This window comes from Oryx dammah, unplaced genomic scaffold (genome assembly GCF_014754425.2).
Source record: "Oryx dammah isolate SB20612 unplaced genomic scaffold, SCBI_Odam_1.1 HiC_scaffold_28, whole genome shotgun sequence".
Classification (NCBI taxonomy): domain Eukaryota; kingdom Metazoa; phylum Chordata; class Mammalia; order Artiodactyla; family Bovidae; genus Oryx; species Oryx dammah.
In genome coordinates, this window is record NW_024070212.1 from 77677950 (window position 1) to 77701500 (window position 23551).

The window sequence follows — 23551 nt, forward strand, 5'->3', positions numbered from 1 at the left end:
TATGTAACATATAATTTAACACATACACACACAACTGAGTTAATAAATTAATAATTTAACATTCATCTATATTATTCACATTAAATAATATAACTGAATACACTGAATATTTATAATTATATATTCAAGTTGATCAAAGAAATCTGGGGAATCTTTGCACTAATAATGTGGGGACTTGTCTATTATATAAGTTTTTCTTCTGATCAGATTTGTACAGCCAATTAGTTTGCTTATGTTTTTATTGTTTTTCTCTGCCCAATATTGTCTGCCCCTGCTCTGAGAGGCAGGAACTTTGTCTCACTCACCATTGTTTCCCCCAGCTCCTAGATCAGTGACAAGTCTCTAAAAATTATTTATTGAAGGCATAAAGACAGGTAAAAAAGGGCTTTTAATTATTTTCAGAAATAGTTATCTGAGATGTGAAAAAGTCATAACCAAACAAAACATATCCATTAGACTGACCTAGGATTTAAAGAAATCAAACTGTTTTCAAAATGAACTTGTTACAATTGCAGAAATATCTATGCTGTTGTTAAATCATTCTAGAAGCTGCTTTTAATACCCCTTAGGACTACATTTATCATCCTTACAGTGTCAGTCAAAGTGAGATAAGCTAATGAAACATCTTGTAAACAATTTTCAGCCTGTTTGAATGACTGATGTTTAAAGATATTATCTTCTTAGGCACAACTTACCAACATTAATGGGCTGAGCTGACATTGGAGGTGAGTGAAAAATTACTCCACCAGATGTGATTTTCAAATACATAAGAAGGGTGTTATTGAGTTTGGCTGTTGGCACAGGCACACGACATTCACAACATTCATGAACACTGCAGTTGCACTGAACAATCCGAAAACTGCCTTTCTCAGGGAGCAGAGGTGACTCTTCTAATAGGTCAAGCCTATATGAGGAAAGAAAAGCTAAGTATTAACATAGATGTGAAAGCACTAGATATGTTTAAAATGTAGGACACAAAATCCAAATTGAGGTAAACTGTTCTGCACACCCAGCTTAAAGAGCTTCTGAGGGAAAAAAGCTACATTATAGCAGAGACACAAAGATAAGTGTTAAAGCAAGTTAGCAATCAATATAAGTTAGAATCAATAAAGCAAGTTAGAAATAATACAAGCAAGAAGACAATGAAGCAACAGTGAAGTACTGAAAGAAAAATTGTGATTTTTAAATCCTATATTCAGTAAAAATAACTTTCAAAATAAACATGTAATAAGGGCTGTTTACAGACACACCAAAATAGAAAGAATTTATCATCAATCAAACCTGCAAAAACTTCCTTTAGAAAAAAAAGCGCGGAAGGAAGTCCTTCAGACAAAAAGAAAATGATAGCAAATAGAAGTCTGGTTCCACACAAAGAAATGAAATTTAACTTAAAGAATAAATATTTATTGACTAATTAAAGCAAAAATAATAACCATAAAGTGTGGGGTTTATAACACAGGTAGAAATAAAACGTATGACATTAATACCAAACTTGGGGAAAGGAGAGATGTGTACATATACAACTATAAATTTCTTCCACTATACATGTAGTGGTGAAATGTCAGTTGCAGGTATAACATCAGTTCAGCTATATTAAGTTAAAGACCTATATTCTAAATCCTAAAGCCACCGCTAAATAATAAAACAAGAAGTCACAGCTAATAAGCTACAATAATCAAGCCAAAGGAGTATGAATGTAAAGAGAAAAAAATAGATTAATGGAACAGAAGAAACCAACACCTATATGGACAATCAATTTTCTACAAAGGTGCAAAAGCAATTCTGTGGAGAAAGTAATCTTTTCAATAAATTGTGCTGAAACAGTGGGATATCTATACACCCCCCTCCACACAAAAATACAACTTTAATCCACACATCACATAAGATTCAAATATTAATTCAAAACAGATCATTAATCTAAATGCAGAATTTAAAGCTATGAATCAGAAGAAAATGTGGGAAAAAAATTTATGACCTTGTTTTAAATAATAATTTCTTAGATGCAACACAAAAGCACGAGTCACAAAAATGACAAATTGATAATTTGATTTTTATCAATATTAAAAACTTCTGTTCTTCAAAAGATACTATGAAAGATAAAAAGATAACAAATGGGTCAATCAAAAAATGGGCAGAAGATCCAGACAGACATTTCTCCAATGAAGACAACACATGGCCAAAAAACACATAAAAAGGTGTTCAACATCATTAATTATTAGAGAAATGCAATGTATTTGATTTAGATATTGGTTACATAGGTGAACATACTTCTCAAAATTCATCAACCTTATATTTAAGGTGCATTTTATTATATGCAAACTTTACCTTAAAATAAACATACTGTGCCAAAAAAAGTGTTTTTGAAAACTTCAAAATGCTATACACTCATAAAATTCCATTTTGAATTGAAGGTAGAATGACTTAGCACTTTCAGTGTCACCTAAACCTTTAAACAATTCCAACAAAATGTGATTTTTAAAAATATCACACCATGGCTTTTATGTGTTTTTCAAATATTAAAATAAAAGCTTTTATCAAAAAAGTATGGAACAAATTAAATTGCAGTATTTTATGTCAGAAATATGCTTGCAGCTTGTATTATGCTTTAACTGAAAAAATTCCAAAATTTTAAGGCAAAAAAGAACTGAACAGAAAACATATTTCCCACTAATAATTTTTAAGAGGAAATTCTGGTGATTTTTTTCTTTTTTAAAACAAAAAGAAAAGTTAGAATTATACTCTTACTTTAGATGGTCTCACCAATGCCATTTTTTTCTAAATACAGTGGATATTTATAGAATAGGGCTGATTCCCAAACAGATTAACTCTGTGGTTTCTCTACCACTTCACTTCTGTGTTCTATTTAATCAATCTCATTTTCATTTACTTTATCATTTCAGTATACACAAAAATATGCATAGTATATATTCATAATAATGATATATAATTATTATGTGTTATAGAATACATGTACTATACAATATGTATCATAGTATTTCATAATTTGTAGGGTTTTTAGTAAAAATCTCCACAAAGTAATTTCCCAAATCACTCCAACAGATAACCCCTTCATGAAACTCAGGAGTGAGGAAACTGTATCCCACAAGCCAAATACAATTGCTTTTGTACAACCTATGAGCTAAGAATTATTTCTTACATTATCTACTGGTTTAAAAAAAGAAGGAAGAATGTCCCACAATCATGGAAATTATATAAAATTCACATTTCAGTGTCCATAAACACAGTCATGCTCATTCATTTACTAATTCATTCATTAGTAACTATGACTACAAGGTTGTGATACAAAGAGAATGGAGAGTAAAGCCTACAATATTTATTATCTTCACCTTTAAAAAAAAGATTTTCTATCCCAGCTACAGGCCAAAAACATTTCGTACTCCCTACTGCTAACTACCAGTATACCAGACCACCTGACCTGCCTCTTGAGAAATCTGTATGCAGGTCAGGAAGCAACAGTTAGAACTGGACATGGAACAACAGACTGGTTCCAAATAGGAAAAGGAGCACGTCAAGGATGTACATCGTCACCCTGCTTATTTAACTTATATGCAGAGTACATCATGAGACACGCTGGGCTGGATGAAGCACAAGCTGGAATCAAGACTGCCAGGAGAAATATCAATAACCTCAGATACACAGATGACACCACCCTTATGGCAGAAAGTGAAGAAGAACTAAAAAGCCTCTTGAGGAAAGTGGAAGAGGAGAGTAAAAAAATTGGCTTAAAGCTCAACATTGAGAAAACTAAGATCATGGCATCTGGTCCGACCACATCATGGCAAATAGATGGGGAAACAGTGGAAACAGTGATAGACTTTATTTTGGGGGCTCCAAAATCACTGCAGATGGTGACTACAGCCATGAAGTTAAAAGATGCTTACTCCTTGGAAGAAAAGTTTTGTCCTACCTAGACAGCATCTTAAAAAGCAGAGACATTACTTTGCCAATAAAGGTCTGTTTAGTCAAGGCTATGGTTTTTCCAGTGGTCATGTATGGATGTGAGAATTTGACTATAAAGAAAGCTGAGTGCTGAAGAATGGATGCTTTTGAACTGTGGTGTTGGAGGAGACTCTTGCGAGTCCCTTGGACTGCAAGGAGATCCAACCAGTCCATCCTGAAGGAGATCAGTCCTGAATATTCATTGGAAGGACTGATGTTGAAGCTCCAATACTTTGACCACCTGATTCATTGGAAAAGACCCTGATGCTGGAAAAGATTGGAGGTGTGAGGAGAAGGGGACGACAGAGAATGAGATGGTTGGATGGCATCACCGACTCAATGGGCATGAGTTTGAGTAAACTCCGGCACCTGGTGATGGACAGGGAGGCCTAGTGTGCTGCAGTCCATGGGGTCACAAAGAGTCAGACTTGACTGGGCGACTAAACTGAACTGGTGACTACTTGATGAAAAAAGGACACAAAATATAGAAACCACATTAAATATACCATCAAATTCCACTATTTAGCATATCTATAATGCACACAAGACACCTTGAGGGTAACTATCTGCTTCAATTTTTCAAACCACTTGATGAGGGAACTAATATCACCTATTTTACAAGCAAAAAACTGAGGCTCAGGAAGAACATGGAGTGGAATTCATCTTAAGTCTCACGCTTCCATGTTCAGTACTCAATTCATTACATCCATTATCATTTTACTTAAGGGATTAGTAAAGATTCTAATGGCCACAACTAAAGGATAATTATAATCTGAATTGTTAACATTTCAAAAATTCAGCAAGTTAGAAAATTACAGAATTATTTTGAATTGTTTTTTCCTTGAGGAAAACACTAGATATTTCTCACATTTATCAGAGCAGAAGTTTTTCCAAGTCTGTGTGAAACCTGGACTATACAGCCTTGTTACTTGTCAAAGTAACATAAGAACTTCTTTTACCTTCCAAAAGATTTTTTAAAGTTTTAAGTATTTACATATATCAAATGATACTTCAAGGACTTCCCTGGTAGTCCAGTGGTTAAGAATACAGCTGCCAGTGTAGGGGACGGGTTCAATCCCCAATCTGGGAAGATTCTACATCCCATGGGGCAACTAAGCCCATGTGCTCTAGAGCCCATGATCTACAACAAGAGAGGCCTTCATCACCAGAACTAGAGAAAGCCCACACATCGCAACGGAGACCCAGTACCACCAAAAATAAAATAAATAAAAACCACAACTAGAGAAAGCCCACACATCACAGCGGAGACCCAGTACAGCCAAAAGTAAAATAAATAAATAAATAAAATTATTTCAAAGAAGAAAACCGAGTTTAAAAGGTACTTTAAAATTTTGATAATACTTTTAAATTATCAAAATTTCAAAATAGTGTAAATCAAAATGGTGATCAAATTTTTAAAATAAGAAAGCGATACATTGGCTTAAAATAACCCAAACTTAAGAATTTCTGACATTCTTGAAAAATGTTTATTCAGCAAAATATTTTATGCATTGCCAGTACTCACACACGTAAATTTAGTGCCACTATTTACTTAATCCCTCTATATATGAGTAAACTATACTTGCAAGTGAAAATAATTTTTAAAAAGTTGTCAAATAATTTAAAATTTGATTTCTTTGCAAATTTCACAATTTGGGCAATATTTCTACTCAGAAGCTAGATATATAATTAGTACTAAAATGTCATCTTTTAGTCACAGTGGTTTATAGAAAGCACATTCTATCCTCTGACCTTTGGTCATGTTACTTATTCCCCCAAAAAAATGTTCTATCAATATTTTAAAACTTCTCTAAGAAAGATCTCTATTAAATTATTATAGGAGTAACACCAAATGAGTGCTCTTTACTGTGACATAAACTGAGAGCAAAACATATTTGGTGAACCATTAAATGAACTGGAAAATTTAGCATTATTTCTGTGAATAAATTAATCAAGTCATATTTTAAATCTCAGACTGGTAACCTAAACAAATGTTACTCCCAAAAATCTACTTTACCCATCAAAAGGAATTTTAAAAAACAGGTTAGCATCCCAGGCTAGTTTCATCATAAAAATCAACTGGAGCCTTGTTAAAACTAGATTCCTGGACCCTCCACGGAATTCAGTATATCTGGGGCCAAGGAATCTGTTTTTACTAGGTGTCATAGATCAGAGGTTCTCATAGTATGGTTCCCAAGCCAATAATATCAGTATCATCTGGAACCTGATAGAAATGCAAACCCAGCCCAGACCTCATGAATTAGGTCCAGGTGAGAAGCTGACAAATTTCATCAAGGAGACAAATTTAAGAAGCATTCTGTATAACACAAAGTACTTGTCAGTTGTATGATATTACCAAACAAATGGAAAATCAACAAGGATGAGATGAAGGAAGAAAAAAACAAAAAATGAATACAAACAAAAGCAAAGGGACCTAAATATATATCAACTTAACAACATAATCACATGAAGTGGAAGGGGAGGGGATATCCTAGTTAACTACACAGTATTTGGATCATGCAACCTTTAGCATTAGCAAAGACAAAATGAGTCAACACAAACACTGTACCCTAGCTACCCTCTTTGTTTCCTACAGTAGTATAGCTTAGCTATTCCAAAATTACTTTGTGTGTATTTTAGGACTAAGCAACTAGGTAATATATTGTTGGAAAGGGAAGTAAAATTTCTCACTTCTAGAAAAACTTGTTTGTTGTTGTTCAGTCACTAAGTCATGTCCAGCTCTTTGTGACCCCATGGACTGCAGCACACCAGGCTCCTCTGTCCTTCACTATCTCCTGGAGTTTGTTCAGACTCATGTGCATTAAGTCGGTGATGCCATCCAACCAGCTCATCTTCTGTTGCCCGCCTTCTCTGCCTGCCCTCAATCTTTTCCAGCCTAAGAGTCTTTTCCAATGAGTTGGCTCTTTACATCAGATGGCCAAAGTATTGGAGTTTCAGTTTCAGCATCAGTCCTTTCAGTGAGTATTCAGGGTTGATTTCCTTTAGGATTGACTCATTTGATCTCCTTGCTGTCCAAGGGACTCTCAAGAGATTCTCCAGCAACACAATTCAAAGACATCAATTCTTCAGCACTCAGCCTTGTTTATGGTCCAGCTCTCACATCCATCCATGATTACTGGAAAAATCATAGCTTTGACTACCTGGACCTTTATTGGCAAAGTGATGTCTTTGTTTTTTAATAGGCTGTTTAGGTTTGTCGTGGCTTTCCTTCCAAGGAGCAAGTGTCTTTAATTTCATGGCTGAAGTCACTATTGTTACAAGAAAAGAAAAGCACTGCTAGAATAGATTCTGCAGTTTTGAACTAGAACAAGAGATATCAGTATGAACACACGCTTTTTTGTTATGTATATACAGAGAGATACAAAAATACAGATTTCTGAGTATTACGTGTATTATGCACATTGTGTGTGTACTGTGAGTATGCATACATGTAAGAAACTCTGTAGCTAAGGGGGCCTAGAAACAATGCCACTCAAGTAACAGTGAGCCTCTAGCCCCCAGATACCACTTTGTGAACATCATTCTCCAACAAAATGGAATCAGGGCTCCTTGGAGAAATGGCTGATTCCAGTGTCAGAGCAGGAAAAGCATAAAATCAACCTGAAATTTCTTGTCGTGTTAGAAAGTAAGGAGTCCTATTAAAAAAAAAAAAAAGATAGATGGAAAACATCAAAAGGACACAGAAGCCAGTTTAAATAAGCCCCAACTTGGTAAATGTTGGACAGTGTGAGCAAAAAAATAAATAATAATAGTAACTGAATAGCTCATCAAATAAAATAATAATCTGTGAGTCCATCTTGATGGGAAAGAAGGAAGGAAAAAGGGAAGGGGAAGGAAAGGAAAAAAGGTAAGAGCAAAAGAATGGAAAGTACTTCTCACAGAGCCTAGCATTGTGGCTTGCATACAGCTTCTTGATTAAATAACGCTATGTCTAAAGTTTCTCAATTAACATTGAGCACACTTGTTTACAAATAACACATCTTTCTTCTCTCAAAATTTTAGTTGGTTCTTTTTTATACTGTCAATTTCTCTCATTATATTCATATTTTCTTTGTATCCTTGAGTACATGGAGGATATTAATACTAACCATCTGCTGGTTCTATCATCTTGGCCATTTCTGGATCTGCATCTATTGTCTATTTTTTCTTTTTCTCTGGGTTAGGGTTTACTTTTTCCTGTCCTTCATATATGTAGATTTTTCACAGGATGCCAGACATGGTGAATATTACATTTTTGAGTATTGGATCATGCTGTTTTTTCCTTAGAGAATGTTGAATTTTGTTCTGGAAATTGGTTAAGTTATTTGGGTGACTTAAGTGTGAACTTTTTAAGCTCTTTAGGGGAAAGTGTAGATCAGCCTTGACTCTAGGGCTAATCTGGCCACATTTTTTTTTTTAACTTTTTATTTTGGGTATTGGGGGATAGCCTGTTAATAATGTTGTGATAGTTTCAGATGAATAGTGAAGGGACTCAGTCATACAAAGACGTGTATAAATTCTCCCCCAAATTGGTTTCTCATCCAGGCTGGCTGGACCCATTTTAAACTGTGGATATAATGGGGTTTCTGCTGGTATTCAACAGTTCAGTTCAGTCACTCCGTCATGTCCAACTCTTTGCAAACCTCATGGACTTCATCATGCCAGGCTTCCCTGTCCATTACCAACTCCCTTGAACTTGTTCAAACTCATGTCCATCGAGTCGGTGATGCCATCCAACCATCTCATCCTCTGTCATCCCTTTCTCCTCCTGCCTTCAATCTTTCCCAGCATCAGGGTCTTTTCTAGTGAGTCAGTCCTTCGCATCAGGTGGCCAAAGTATTAGTGTTTCAGCTTCAGCTTCAGTTTTTCCAACGAATATTCAGGACTGATTTCCGTTAGGGTTTTCTGGTTTGATCTTGCAGTCCAAGAGACTCTCAAGAGTCTTCTCCAACATCACAGTTCAAAAGCATCAATTCTTCAGCACTCAGCTTTCTTTATGGTCCAGATCTCACATCCATGCATGACTACTGGAAAAACCATAGCTTTGACTAGACAGACCTTTGTCAGCAAAGTAATGTCTCTCCTTTTTAATATGCTGTCTAGGTTGGTCATAGCTTTTCTTCCAAGGAGAAAGCATCTTTTAATTTCATGGCTGCAGTCACCATCTGCAGTGATTTTGGAGCCCAAGAAAATAAAGTTTGTTTGATGAGGAAGTTTCCATTGCTTCCCCATCAATTTGCTGTGAAGTAATGGCAGCCAGATGCCATGACTTTGGTTTTCTGAATGTTGAGCTTTAAATCAGCTTTTTCACTCTCTTCTTTCACTTTCATCAAGAGGTTCTTTAGTTCTTCTTCACTTTCTGCCATAAGGGTGGTGTCATCTATGTATCTGAGGTTACTGATATTTCTCCTAGCAATCTTGATTCCAGCTTGTGCTTCATCCAGCCTGGCATTTCTCATGATGTACTCTGCATATGAGGTAAATAAGGAGGGTGACAATATACAGCCTTTACATACTCCTTTCCAAATTTGGAACCAGTCTGTTCTTCCATGTTCAGGCCTAACTGTTACTTCTTGACCTGCATACAGATTTCTCAGGAGACAGGTAAGGTGGTCTGGTATTCCCATCTTTTGAAGAATTTGCCACTTTGCTGTGATTAACACAAAGACTTTGGTGTAATCAATGAAGCAGAAATCGATATTTTTCTGGAACTCTCTTGCTTTTTCGATGATCCAATGGATATTGGCAATTTGATCTCTGGTTCCTCTACCTTTTCTAAAACCAGCTTGAACATGTGGAAGTTCATGGTCCACATACTGTTGAAGCCTGGCTTGGAGAATTTTGAGCATTACTTTACTAGCATGTAAGATGAGTACAATTGTGCGGTAGTTTTAACATTCTTTGGCATTGCCCTTTTTTGGGATTGGAATGAAAACTGATCTTTTCCAGTCCTGTGGCCACTGCTGAGTTTTCCAAATTGGCTGACATGTTAAGTGCATCACTTTCACAGCATCATCTTTTAGGATTTGAAACAGCTCAACTGGAATTTCATCACCTCCACTAGCTTTGTGCATAGTGATTCTTCCTAAGGCCCACTTGACTTCACATTCCAGGATGTCTGGCTCGAAATGAGTGATCACGCCATCATGGTTATCTGGGTTATGAAGATCTTTTTTGTATAGTTCTTCTGTGTATTCTTGCCACCTCTTCTTAATATCTTCTGCTTCTGTTAGATTCATACAATTTCTGTTCTTTATTGTACCCATCTTTGCATGAAATGTTCCCTTGGTATCTCTAATTTTCTGGAAGAAATCTCTAGTCTTTCCCATTCTATCATTTTCCTCTATTTCTTTTCATTGATCACTGAGGTAGGCTTTCTTATTTCTCCTTGCTATTCTTTGAAACTCTGCATTCAAGGGGGTATATCTTTCCTTTTCTCCTTTGCCTTTCAATAAGGACTCTCCAAATATCTTTATAAGAAACTAATTATTCCTGGCCCTGTGTGATTTTTGGGAATTTCTTAGCTTACAGTTCTAGTAACTTGTTTTTCAAGAAGTTTTCTTTCCAAAAATCATGGATGGACTGGTATTTAGCCAAAGAATCAAGGCAACCCTAATGCTAATTCCCAAAAAAAGGCAATCCCAAAGAATGCTCAAACTACCACACAATTGCACTTATATCACATGCTAGTAAAGTAATGCTCAAAATTCTTCAAGCCAAGCTTCAACAATATGTGAACCATGAACTTCCAGATGTTCAAGTTGGTTTTAGAAAAGGCAGAGGAACCAGAGATCAAATTGCCAACACCCGTTGGATTATCGAAAAAGCAAGAGAGTTCCAGAGAAACATCTATTTCTGCTTTATTGACTATGCCAAAGCCTTTGACTGTGTGGATCATCACAAACTGTGGGAAATTCTGAAAGAGATGAGCATACCAGATCAGCTGACCTGCTTCTTGAGAAACCTGTATGCAGGTCAGGAAGAAACAGTTAGAACCGGACATAGAACAGCAGACTGGTTCCAAACAGGGAAAGGAGTACATCAAGGCTGTATATTGTCACCCTGCTTAATTAACATAAATGAAGAGTACATCATGAGAAACGTTGGGCTGGATGAAGCACAAGCTGGAATCAAGATTGCCAGGAGAAATATCAATAACCTCAGATATGCAGATGACACCATTCTTATGGCAGAAAGTGAAGAAGAACTAAAGAGCCTCTTGATGAAAGTGAAAGAGGAGAGTGAATAAGTTGGCTTAAAGCTCAACATTCAGAAAATTAAGATCATGGCATCCAGTCCCATGGGGAAACAGTGAGAGACTTTTTTAGGTTCCAAAATCACTGCAGATGGTGACTACAGCCATGAAGTTTTTTGTTTTTTTTTTTAATTTATTAATTTATTTATTTTTTATTTTACTTTACAATTCTGTATTGGCTTACTCCTTGGAAGAAAGGTTATGAGCAACCTAGACAGCATAATAAAAAGCAGAGGCATTACTTTGCCAACAAAGGTCTGTCTAGTCAAGGTTATGGTTTTTCCAGTGGTCATGTATGGATGTGAGAGTTGGACTATAAAGAAAGCTGAGTTATGAAGAATTGATCCTTTTGAACTTGGTGTTGGAGAAGACTCTTGAGACTCCCTTGGACTGCAAGGAGATCCAAACAGTCCATCCTAAAGGAAATCAGTCCTGAATGTTCATTGGAAGGACTGATGTTGAACCTGAAACTCTAATACTTAGGCCACCTAATGTGAAGAACTGACTCATTTAAAAAGACTCTGATGCTGGGAAAGATTGAAGGCAGGAGGAGAAGGGGCTGACAGAAGATGAAATGGTTGAATGGCATCACCAGCTAAATGGAAATGAGTTTGAGTAAACTCTGGGAGTTGGTGATGGACAAGGAGGCCTGGCGTGCTGCAGTCCATGGTTTGCAAAGAGTTAGAGTTGACTGAGCAACTGAACTGAACTGAATGCTAATTCCTCTGTACCTCTCTGCTTTGAGTATTCTGCTCCATTAATCAAGCCCCATTTTACTCTGAACTCTTCACTCTTGTCTCCTCAGTTCAGCAATATTGTAGGGTTCTGTTTGAGTTCCCCCACCTTGTATCATGTCCTGGAAGTTGTCTCTACCCCAGAAAACGTTAATAATATATAACTTGCTTTGTTTCCTTCTCTCAGGAATCACTGTTCTGTTTTGACTTTGTCCATTATCTGAAAACAGATGTTTCTTCTTTTATCAAGTTTTCTAACTGTTTATAGTAGTGGAGTAATTCCAGAATATATTATTCCCTTATGGCCAGAAGCCATTTTTGTTGACCTTTTTATATTAACTTCTGAAGGCTGTATTCATATAGTTCAAAACTTGGTTTTCTTTAAAGGCAGTAGTGAAACTGGGTAATTACTTGGTGGAAATTTCTGATCAAGGAAATCTATGTTTTAAATAGGGGTTATTGATTTGGTGTATATTTCACTTGAATTTTGCTCAGCCATAAAAAGGAATGAAATTGAGTCATTTGATGATTTAGATGATGCTAGAGTCTGTCACTGGAGAAGGAAATGGCAACCCACTCCAGTGTTTTTGCCTGGAGAATCCCAGGGACGGGGGAGCCTGGTGGGCTGCCGTCTATGGGGTCGCACAGAGTCAGACAGACTAAAGCGACTTAGCAGCAGCAGCAGCAGAGTCTGTCATACAGAGTGAAGTATGTCAGAAACAGAAAAATAAATATTGTATATTGTTGCATATGTATGGAATCTAGAAAAATGGTACTGATGAACTTATTTGTAGGGCAGGAATAGAGACAGACATAGAGAATGGACTTGTCGACACAGGAGGGGAAAGAGAGGGAGGGATGAATTGAGAGAACAACATTGACTGAAATACACTATCATGTGTAAAAGAGATAGCTAGTGTAAAGCTTCTATATAGCAGGGAGCTCAGCTCAGTGCTCTGTTACGACCCAAAGGGGTGAGATGGGGAGGTGGGAGGAAGGCTTAAGAGGGAGGAGGTACATTTATAATTAGAGCTTATTCACATCGCTGTAGAGCAGAAACTAACAAAACATTGTAAAGTGATTATACTCCAATTAAAACATAAATTCAAAAGTAAATGAGAGTTATTGCAGCATATGTATTGGCTGAGAGGAAAACTTGACGATGCAGGAACGAGAGGAAATAATTGCAAGAACAAATTCCTTGAGTGACAACAGGGGATGGGACTCAAAACACAGAAGAAAGGGTTCATTTTATATGGGAACATATTAGCAGTTAAAGATGACAAGGAAAACTGCACAGGCACAGATATCAGCAGGCTGATAGATTTTGGTGAGAAAAGCAAAAACATGAACTCATACCCCCCACTCCTATTTTCCCAGTGAAAACCGAAAGCAAGATCATCAGTGAGTTTCTCAGGCTCTCTCTAAGGAAAGCCAGCTGCCATATTGTGATGTGCTCTATGGAGAACCCATGAAACAAAGAACTGAGGGAGGCCTCCTGTCAAAGATAGGGAGAGACAAAGGCTTTCTGACCAGTGGTCAATAAAGAACTTGGAAGCCGAGGGAGTGAGCTTGCAAACAGATCCTCCTAAAATTGAACCTTAAAATAATTGCAGTTCTAGCTGACATCTGCATGGCAGCCTTGTGAAAGACATTGAGGCAGATGTCTCCAGATGTTGGAGCTGGGTTCTGGACCCATAGAAGCTATGAAATGATGAATGATTTTTTGTTTTAGGTCACTAAATTTGGGGTAATTTATTATATGGCATAGATAGCCAAGAAAGATACCAGTACCTGGAAGTGGGGTGCTGCTATAATACCTAAAAATGTGGGTGTGGCTTTCGAACTAGGTGATGGAAGGAAGTATTTGGAGATGCATGTGGAGAAAGCCTGAAATACCTTGAATAGACTGTTGGCAGATATCTACATTTTAAGGACACTGCCAGTGAGGACATGAAAGGAAGTGGGGAACATGTGGTTGGTGACTGGAGGAAATGGGATCTTCCTTATGTTGTGGCTGAAAGCTACGTAACACATCTGCGGTTCCGTGGACAGCATAGAAGGTGCCTACTGAACTGGTGATCTCTCTCCAGGCTATTTCCAAACAAGTGTTGAAAGTGCCTCTTGTTTCTTCTTGCTGCAAGAGGAGAGATATTCCTTGAGAAAGGGCTGTTAGACAAAAGAACTTTTAATAGTACTTGAGAGTTGTGAAATTCTCAGCCTTTCCAGCTGGCAAACAATGTTAGAACTAAGAAATGGCTTCTGAGCAAAAATCAAAGGGAAGGCAGGGAAGAGCTTATTTCTAAGAGCTCTATGGGCTTTAATCTAATGGAGTGAACCCTAGTAAGATTCCCAGACAGCTGTGTGATCTTGTGAGAGAATTATAGTAGAAACACTTTGGCTTAGACTGAAGGAGACTGAGGTAATAAAGGGAGTAGGCCTAATATGAGGGGTTGGTGGAGAGATGGTCAAAAAGTAGGATCCTTCAAACTGAAATTATAAAAAAGATCCAGCTTATCAGCAGTGGCAAGATCCATGAGAATCGGTGAACTAGATGTAGTGAAAACAAGAAGAGTCAAAATAAAGCTTTCAAGAAATTGAAGACCATCCAGGTGGGTGCTGAAATCACTAAGAATGCTGACAGAGTGATTCTGAAGAGACAAAGTAAACGAGGTGTTAGCAGTTACAAAAGTCCAAACTCCCTCGTGAGCCTTGCCTATTTATCCACCTTGATTTCTCATCATTCCCCAGTGTCCCAACCACATATTTGGGAATTTCAAGTTCTCAAATGTCTTTATTTGACTCTGTTTTATTGCAAATGCTCTTCACTCTCTCTGGTTCATTCTTCTCTCCCCTCTTAGAATCTAAACAGATACTTCTAGCATAAGTTTCTGCAAGTCCCCATATGTATTATATCAACAGCATTTTCCAACTTTATGTTCTGTATCTTTACTATTAGGTCCAAGAGGGCAAGGGTTGAGTCTGAATTGCTTAACGCTGTTCCCTATACTCAGTTCCGTGTCTGATGTACTCATAGGCACTTCACAAAGGAAGAAGAGGATTTCTTTCCTAGGTTTAAGAGAAAATTTCAAAATAGCAAATATCTGTGGTAGCTCTACTTTGGATTCTCTGACAAACATTAATATCTGCGTTCAAACAATGCTTTCCCATAAGGGATTTATTTATAAGGCTTTAAATTCCTTTTAAACAATAGATTTTAGTTCCCTTTAAACTTATTTACACACGGAAGAATTTGAAAGAGTTCTCTTGTGAATTCTCTAATGCCTTGGGGAGGTGCTTTTGATGAAAAACTTTTCTACAGTAATCATCATTATAGAGTTCCTATTCCATAGAGGTTTCATCTGTTATATTGGCCAGTTCTTCCTCCTGAGCTGAAGAGTCTTATTTAAATTATTTGGAGATGTATTGTCCAAAGATGTTCACAAAAATAGCATTCAAGACAGAAACAGCATGTGAGAGTTGGTAAAATGGACATATTAACCAAATTATACAGTGAAGAGTACAAATAAAGTGGCAAATGGGAATTCCCTGGCAACCCAGTGGTTAAGACTCCGCACGTTCAGTGCAGGGGACGAGGGTTCAATCCTCAGCTGGCGAATAAAGATCCCACACACCACATGGTATGGCCAAAAATAATAAAAATTATTTCTTTTAATAAGTGGAAAGAAAGAAAACCAAGACATTTCTCAAATGGTATGCAATTAGGACAGGTTTTCCTATATTGATATTTTTAGAAACCTGAGTTCAAAATAAAAGAAGGTTGAAAGAATCTACTAAAGTCATCATATGAGCAAGTTGAAAAATCTATTTAATATTATAATTTTCTCATTTTTCTGGGTCCATTTAGATGAACAGACCAATGACCACTTAGCTGACTAAAGTTCAAATTCTCAGCTATTGCTAATTTACTCTGCAATTTTGAAATGTTCTGATATATTCATATATAATATCCTTCTCATAGAATGCAGACCTCCAGACATAACTATGGCCCACACATTATGAAATATAAATCGTTACACATGGTCATAGAGCTATCAAACTGCGCACATTACCCTACCTCACTGATAATATTTGAAATTCTCTCGAATGGCACCTAGTGAGATTTTGATCACCACCAAAGTACTCAGATCATCACAAAAATGTACTTCATTGTAAAGGAATTAGTTTCTCTGAGCTAAAATGTCTTTTGGTTAAATAAAGCAGGAAACTTTATGCCCCAGAGGTCAAATATATCTTCATCAACCACAATGCTTCCTTTCTTCGCTCAAGACCCAGAAGTTGCGGTGAGTCTCCTTTGCTCTAAGACCAACGCTTCATCTGTGCTCTTTTTCTGGAACCTGCCTATTCAACTATTCACTCTCTGTCACAAATATTCAGTGTGTCCCCTTCTACCATATCTTCAATTTTTCTCTCTCTGGATCATCTTCTATAAACTAGAAGCAAGCTCATTCTGTCCCTTCCTTCAGATGTTCGCCTTTGGCTGTGCATTGCCTGTTACTCCTCCACCTTCCCCATTTCACTACTCAGCTAAGCTTCTTGGGCCTCTTGAGATTTGCAACCCAGTCATTTCTGTTGTGGACATTTACCTACTAGCTGCCCCCAGCATCTGCCTGGAAAAACTACTCTTCTGTTCGACTGAAACACTGGCAGATAGATATAGCACATTCTCACCAATCAGACACTCCCGTTCAAGACACTGGCCCTAATGAGAACTGCACTTATTAAAGCAGCAGGGATTTGCAGGGACTTCTAGACTTATCTAGAGACCAGCATCACAGGTGAAAATTATCACACGCAATGTCCAGATGAGACAGCAGGGGGTGTCTTATCTGTCCTGCTCCTAGGGTGACTTTAAAAATTAGTTCAGGGAATCCCCTGGCAGTCCAGTGGTTAGAGACCAGCACTTCCACTGCAGAGGGCACTGGTCTGATCCCTGGGCAGGGAACTAAGATCCTGCAAGCCACGTGGCAGGACCAAAAGAAAAAGTCAGTCCAGCAGTTTAACGTAAGTTGTAAATATTAACTGCTGCTACTGCTAAGTCTCTTCAGTAGTGTCTGACTCTCTGCGACCCCATAGATGGCAGCCCATCAGGCTCCCCCGTCCCTGGGATTCTCCAGGCAAGAACACTGGAGTGGGTTGCCATTTCCTTCTCCAATGCATGAAAGTGAAAAGTGAAAGTGAAGTCGCTCAGTCCTGTCCGACTCTTAGCAACCCCATGGACCGTAGCCTACCAGGCTCCTCCGTCCATGGGATTTTCCAGGCAAGAGTACTAGAGTGGGGTGCCATTGCCTTCTCCAAAATATTAACTACAGTCTGATAATCAGTAGAAAAATAAGGATGATAGTAGCTTTGCTTCTTCTAAAATTTGTCATTTACCTTTACACAAGAAATCTTTCATATTTTGGTTATTAGCTCACTCATCCTTGAAATCTCAACTCGGCTGTCTCCCTCCTAGGGAAACCTCCTCTCCTCTCTTTTCCCACCAGTACGCTAGACTTCCCCACCTGATGCTCTCACATCAGTCTTGTGCTCCCGCATCAGTAATCACTAAAACTCAAACCCTATTTTGAGACATATTTGTACATATCTGTCCAAATCACTAACCTATGAATGGCTCAAGAGCAGAGACTATAACTATCCTTCTAAAATATAAGACAAAATACATTTTCCAAATTAAAAGCATGAGGCAAAAACCAAGAATGATGTTGTATCAGGTTAATGAGAAAGTATATCAAGAAGATGTTACAGATATGAACATAGATCTACCCAACAATAGAGTCTACAAATACATAGGACAACATATGGCAAAATAGTGAGAAGAAATATATAAACCAACCATTCCAGTTATTTTAAAAAGTTGAAGTAAAACACACATTTAGCAAAGTATCTGAATACATCCTTTTTTTGACATCTGTGTTCTTTAAATTTTTTTACTATGGTAAAATGTACACAATATATACCATTTTAAGTGTACAAAATTCAGTGACACTAAGTACATTCACACTGTTGGGTAACCATCCTTACCATTCAACTTCAGAACTTTTGTCATCTTCCCAAACTGAAACTCTATACCCATTTAAACAAGAATTCTTTATTACCCCTCCTCTAGTCCCCGGCAGCCATCATTCTGCTTTCTGTCTCTATTCATCTTTATATGGACAGTTTCTAGCACATTGTCCCTTTTTTTTTTTTTTTTTAGAATGCACCATTCTGTTTTCTGATCAGGGCTCAAACCCATGCTGCCTGTACTGGGAGCACAGAGTCTTAACTACTAGACCACCAGGGAGGTCCCAATTTACCCCTTATTTATAGCACCTCAGTAACAGCAGAACTGAGGGAGGTGAGTAACAACAGATGAGAAAGAATTTTAAAGAGTTAAAATTCAAGGACTTTCCTGGATGTCCAGTGGTTAAGACTCCATGCTTCCACTGCATGGGCTGAAGGTGCAGTCCCTGGTTGCGGACCTAAGATCCCACATGCCATTCAGCACAGCCAAATAATTTTATTTTAATTCAAATAGGAGTGGTAGGTATTATCACTGGAATTATTAGAAAAACTTGAATGACCTATTTACTGTAAGAATTGTAAGTATGGCTGTTTGAAACCACTGTTGTGGCTCTCTACCGAGCACAAACATATATTAAGCACATACATTTTCAAGACAATAAAAAGATCTATGTGAGAGAAAAATCTACCAGAAAAATAAATATAAACTTTCCCCCTTTCTTCAGTCAAATACCTAAGACTCCTGAATTTGAGTTTACACTTCTTTGCAAATATATGCCCATCCACATCTACAATGTCTTGCTACCTGAACCAATATGAGGAGAAAAGAGAAAACCTAATAGAGAAAGTCATACAAAAAATACAGAAATGTACACTGATATAAAAGGAACTATAGGGATAGGAGAGCTTTCATAATCTACTTCTGTATATGGAAGCTCTTGTATTTCAGAAGTGTCATGGGAATGTCTAAATTTATTTATTTGGTACTTACAGAACATATAAAAGATGGACCTTAAGGTCATAATTCTTGAAAGGATTCTTAAATAATGACTCAATATAACAGATGAATAATTTCAAGTCCTCTTTCATCCAGCACTGTATGTTCCAGTGTGCACCTGAATTAAAAATAAACTAAATTAAATCTGAAAAAAAAAAAAAACCATTCGGAACAGCCCAATGAAAGGGAAGGGCTAAATTAAATTTACCAGTGTTCTGATACAACTACCACTGTCCATTCTGAGAGAAAAAGAACAAGCTCTAATTCGTCATATGTCTGTGCCCATTTAGACCCTTTGGCCTTCAGCTTCCTTCTTCATAAAGTAAGAGAATTAAATTTAATTATTGTTTCTCAAACTTTCTTAAATCTTGAACCACTTCTGTAGGACAGAAAACCCCAAAACTCACCTAGTTCTGTTCATCCCCACTTTCCAAGAGACAAGAGAACATGAGCTATCAAAGTACAGCAAATTTAGTGTAGCGTGTCTGTGTCTGCTTTAGCACTAAAGCATGGTGATTCACACTGGCATCACCAATAAGATGCATATCCTAAATTTTTGTTATTACAATACTATAGGCCCCACATACAAATAATGAGAGTATATTTCACTGTATACTGAAAAATTCACCTGCTAATGATAAACTATTGGTGATTTGTAATTTAGAAAGCAGGCACAGCAACAGCTAAAAATTATGACTAATTTAATACAACACCAAAAGTATCTTAAGCAATACTCACATGTTTCCCCAATTGGAGAATTTCTAGCTAGTAGTGACTTTGCATAGGTTGAGCCTTATGAAGTAAATTGCCCATGTGGCAGAAAATTACATGGAAATCCTCAGTAACCACCACTTAACCTAGTAACTTTAGTTACACAAAGTTAAACTCACTAAACTAACTAGTTAATAGCCCTTATTTATACATAAAATCTGCAGCATCATAATCACTTCACTTGATAACTAAAAAAGTGCTAACATTTTTTGATCATTTCAAGGCTAGTCACAAGGACCTTCACATTTTAAGTCCATTCTTAATATATCCAACAATCATTGGAATGGTAAAGTCAAGCTCCCTTACAAATTAAAAAAAGTGCTTCATTTAAAATTAAATCCCTAAAGACAGAGACACTAGGAAGTATTACTTCTAACTTGTTTTAAAACTCTGATCTTATTGCACAGTTACGCTTTATCCTTACTCCTAACCTGATCTCAACAAACAAACTATTTCTTCCATCTAATCAGTGGTGCTTTGGCACTACAAGGGACATGTGGCAAAGTCTGGAGATCCGTTTTGATTGTCACAGCTGCTGAGTGAGTGTTACAGGCATCAGCTGCGTAGAAGCCAGGGATGCTTCTAAACATCCTGTGCTTGAGCTTAGCAGCTCGGTTATGCCCGACTCTTTGCGACCCCATGGCCTGTAGCCCGCCAGGCTCCTCCATCCATGGGATTCTCCAGGCAAGAACACTGGAGTGGGTTGCCATTTCCTTCTCCAGGGCATCTTCCCCACCCAGGGATCAAATCCACGGCTCCTGTGTCTCCTGCATTGCAGGCGGATTCTTTACCACTGAGTCACTGGTATAACGCACAAACCAGTCCCCATAACCAAGAATTACCTGGCCCACAATGTCAAAAATTTTGAGGTTGAGAAATTATGATGAACCCTACCCAGGAGTACTATATTGATATATGCCTTTATTTTCATATGACAGATGTTTATGGTGCTAAGTCAATTGTCTCTGTTCTGTTTAGCTCTTCCAGAAGGCTTGGAGATTATTTTGTTGTTTATATTTCCAGATGCAAATTAATTACACTAGATACATTCAGTATGCATTACACTTAAACAACAACAAAAAAAGTGATTTAAAATATATGCATTGGCTACTGAGATTCCTTGTTTTAGAATTTAATTAATTCAACAGGATTATCTGCCATTTGATATTTTATCTATTTAAAAAGAATAAGATATACTTTTTTATTTTAAAGCAAATTTAGAAGACTATAAAAATATATTTTAAGGTTAAAAAATTCCCTCATTAAAATTTTTATTTTCATGGGACATAAAATAATTGGGGACTTATTAGTTTGGTCATATGATAATCCTAATTTTATCACTAATATAAAATGGTAATATTTGCTCAGAATCACATCCAGAGACATCTATTTCACACAAGTTTCAGAGAATGAAAATATTTTATCCAATATAGTTAAGTAACAACTAATGCTTGGAATATTAAAATACTTACCTGTTTGTTGAAAAACTAAAGAATTTACTGTTGTAACAAATGCCTTCCCTTCAATGTCATCTGCATATACAGAGCAGTTTTTATCTTCCTCGCTCCAAAAGCAACAGTGGAAAGTTGTTCTTGATGATAAGTTAGATAAGTAGTTACCACTTGAATTAAGCTTAGTTTCAACAACTGCCTCATAACGTCCATTCAAATTTGAAGTGTTCTTTGAGATTCCAGGAGGAAAGAGGAAGTTATATGTTGTATTTGATGGCATGCAAGACAACTTAAATTTCCAGGGAGTAATTGGATATGCCAAGTTAAATGCAGTTGTTACATAAATAAATTCTGTTAGGACATTCAAAAGACACAGAAAAAAGCAATTAATCATTTTGATTAAGATATCAATAGGAAGTATCTAAGATTAAATGATGTAATACTCAATAGTTATTATTAAACTTTCTAAGTGCTCAATCAGTGCCTAATGCATAACTCTGTGCTTCCATTGAACAATGTGTTATACTTAAGAGGATACATTTATTTACGGAGATAACTTAACTCTTTAGCAACCCTTTTTGGAAATTCACACTTAATTTACCCCATTAATCTAACAACTCATAATTATATTTTAATGAAAGTAAATTACAGCTAAATTAAATTTCCTTTTCCAAAAATAAATAAATAAATAAATTACTCTAATGGACTTCCACCATAATGGCATCTGGATGTGCAATTATATAAGCAAATATTAAAGTGATGTTTTAATATTTCTTAAGGAGAATAATGCCAAAATGTTAACACTACTTTCAGTGAACGATTTTAGAAAGGGTTTGTCTTCAACATCAGAACAGCTGGATGGTTTCCTGAATATGTCCATGATTCTCCAGATATACAATATCATATAAGATATGTCCTTAGTATCCTCCAATAATTGATGAACAATTACAGACTTCTTACAGGAAACATTCACTGCTGATTAAAGATAATGTATCACTCACCCATAAAATTAAGAACAATTTTATAAACCTGTACCCTTCCAGAAAACCTTAAAAGTGATACTTGTTTTTTAAATAATTGTTTGAAATAAAATAATTAATTCTCCATAATTCTTTCTTTTACAAGTTATTCTAATCATCCAACAATTGTGTTGCCTCATATACAAAGCAATGCAGAATGAGAATTCTAAGAATTCTGCATGGAGTCTATAGAGTGAGACCTTTGAAGGATTATGGTAAATGTTAAAATGTAAGAAAACAGAAATTATTAAAATCAGTTCACAAAAGTGCTATTCTAAATTACAAAAGTAATACATGTAAAAATATTTAAATACACAAGTAATGATTCTTACTTTGGTTTCTAGAGCATTCTATAAATATTAATAGAAATATGTATCAGATATAAAAATTAAGGCAAAATTGACTATCATGAACTAATTTTATTTTTCCCACACTGAACAATTAGGTATCGTAACATCATCAACAGACTGGTTCCAAATATGAAAAAGAGTACATCAAAGCTGTATATTGTCACCCTGCTTATTTAACTTATATGCAGACTACATCATGAGAAACACTGGGCTGGAAGAAGCATAAGCTAGAATCAAGATTGCCAGGAGAAATATCAATAACTTCAGACACACAGATGACACCACCCTTATGGCAGAAAGTGAAGAAGAACTAAAGAGCCTCTTGATGAAAGTGAAAGAGGAGAGTGAAAAAGTTGGCTTAAAGCTCAACATTCAGAAAACGAAGATCATGGCATGTGGTCCCACCACATCATGGCAAATAGATGGGGAAACAGTGGAAATAGTGTCAGACTTTATTTTGGGGGGCTCTAATCACTGCAGATGGTGACTGCAGCCATGAAATTAAAAGACACTTACTCCTTGGAAGAAAACTTATGACCAACCTAGACAGCATATTGAAAAGCAGAGACATTACTTTGCCAACAAAGGTCCATCTAGTCAAGGCTATGGTTTTTCCAGTAGTCATGTATGGACGTGAGAGTTGGACTGTCAAGAAGGCTGAGCACTGAAGAATTGATGCTTTTGAACTGTGGTGTTGGAGAAGACTCTTGAGAGTCCCTTGGACTGCAAGGAGATCCAACCAGTCCATTCTGAAGGAGATAAACCCTGGGATTTCTTTGGAAGGAATGATGCTAAAGCTGAAACTCCAGTACTTTGGCCACCTCATGCGAAGAGTTGACTCATTGGAAAAAACTCTGATGCTGGGAGGGATTGGAGGCAGGAGGAGAAGGGGACAATAGAGGATGAGATGGCTGGATGGCATCATGGACTCGATGGAAGTGAGTCTGAGTGAGCTCCAGGAGTTGGTGATGAACAGGGAGGCCTGGC

The 23551-nt window shown here is 36.8% G+C and overlaps 1 protein-coding gene across 2 annotated transcripts in view; it reads right to left on the reverse strand.

The window, feature by feature from the left end:
* The window catches only part of LEPR (leptin receptor), a 74004-nt gene that overhangs the window by 47476 nt on the left and 2977 nt on the right, over nucleotides 1-23551 (reverse strand). For both annotated transcript variants that reach the window (XM_040232661.1, XM_040232660.1), the window contains exons 2-4: nucleotides 21217-21546; nucleotides 18968-19091; nucleotides 696-904 (exon numbers count right to left, since the gene is read on the reverse strand). In XM_040232661.1, the coding sequence (XP_040088595.1) occupies nucleotides 696-904; nucleotides 18968-19091; nucleotides 21217-21546 (663 nt within the window). The remainder of the gene's footprint in view (nucleotides 1-695; nucleotides 905-18967; nucleotides 19092-21216; nucleotides 21547-23551) is intronic.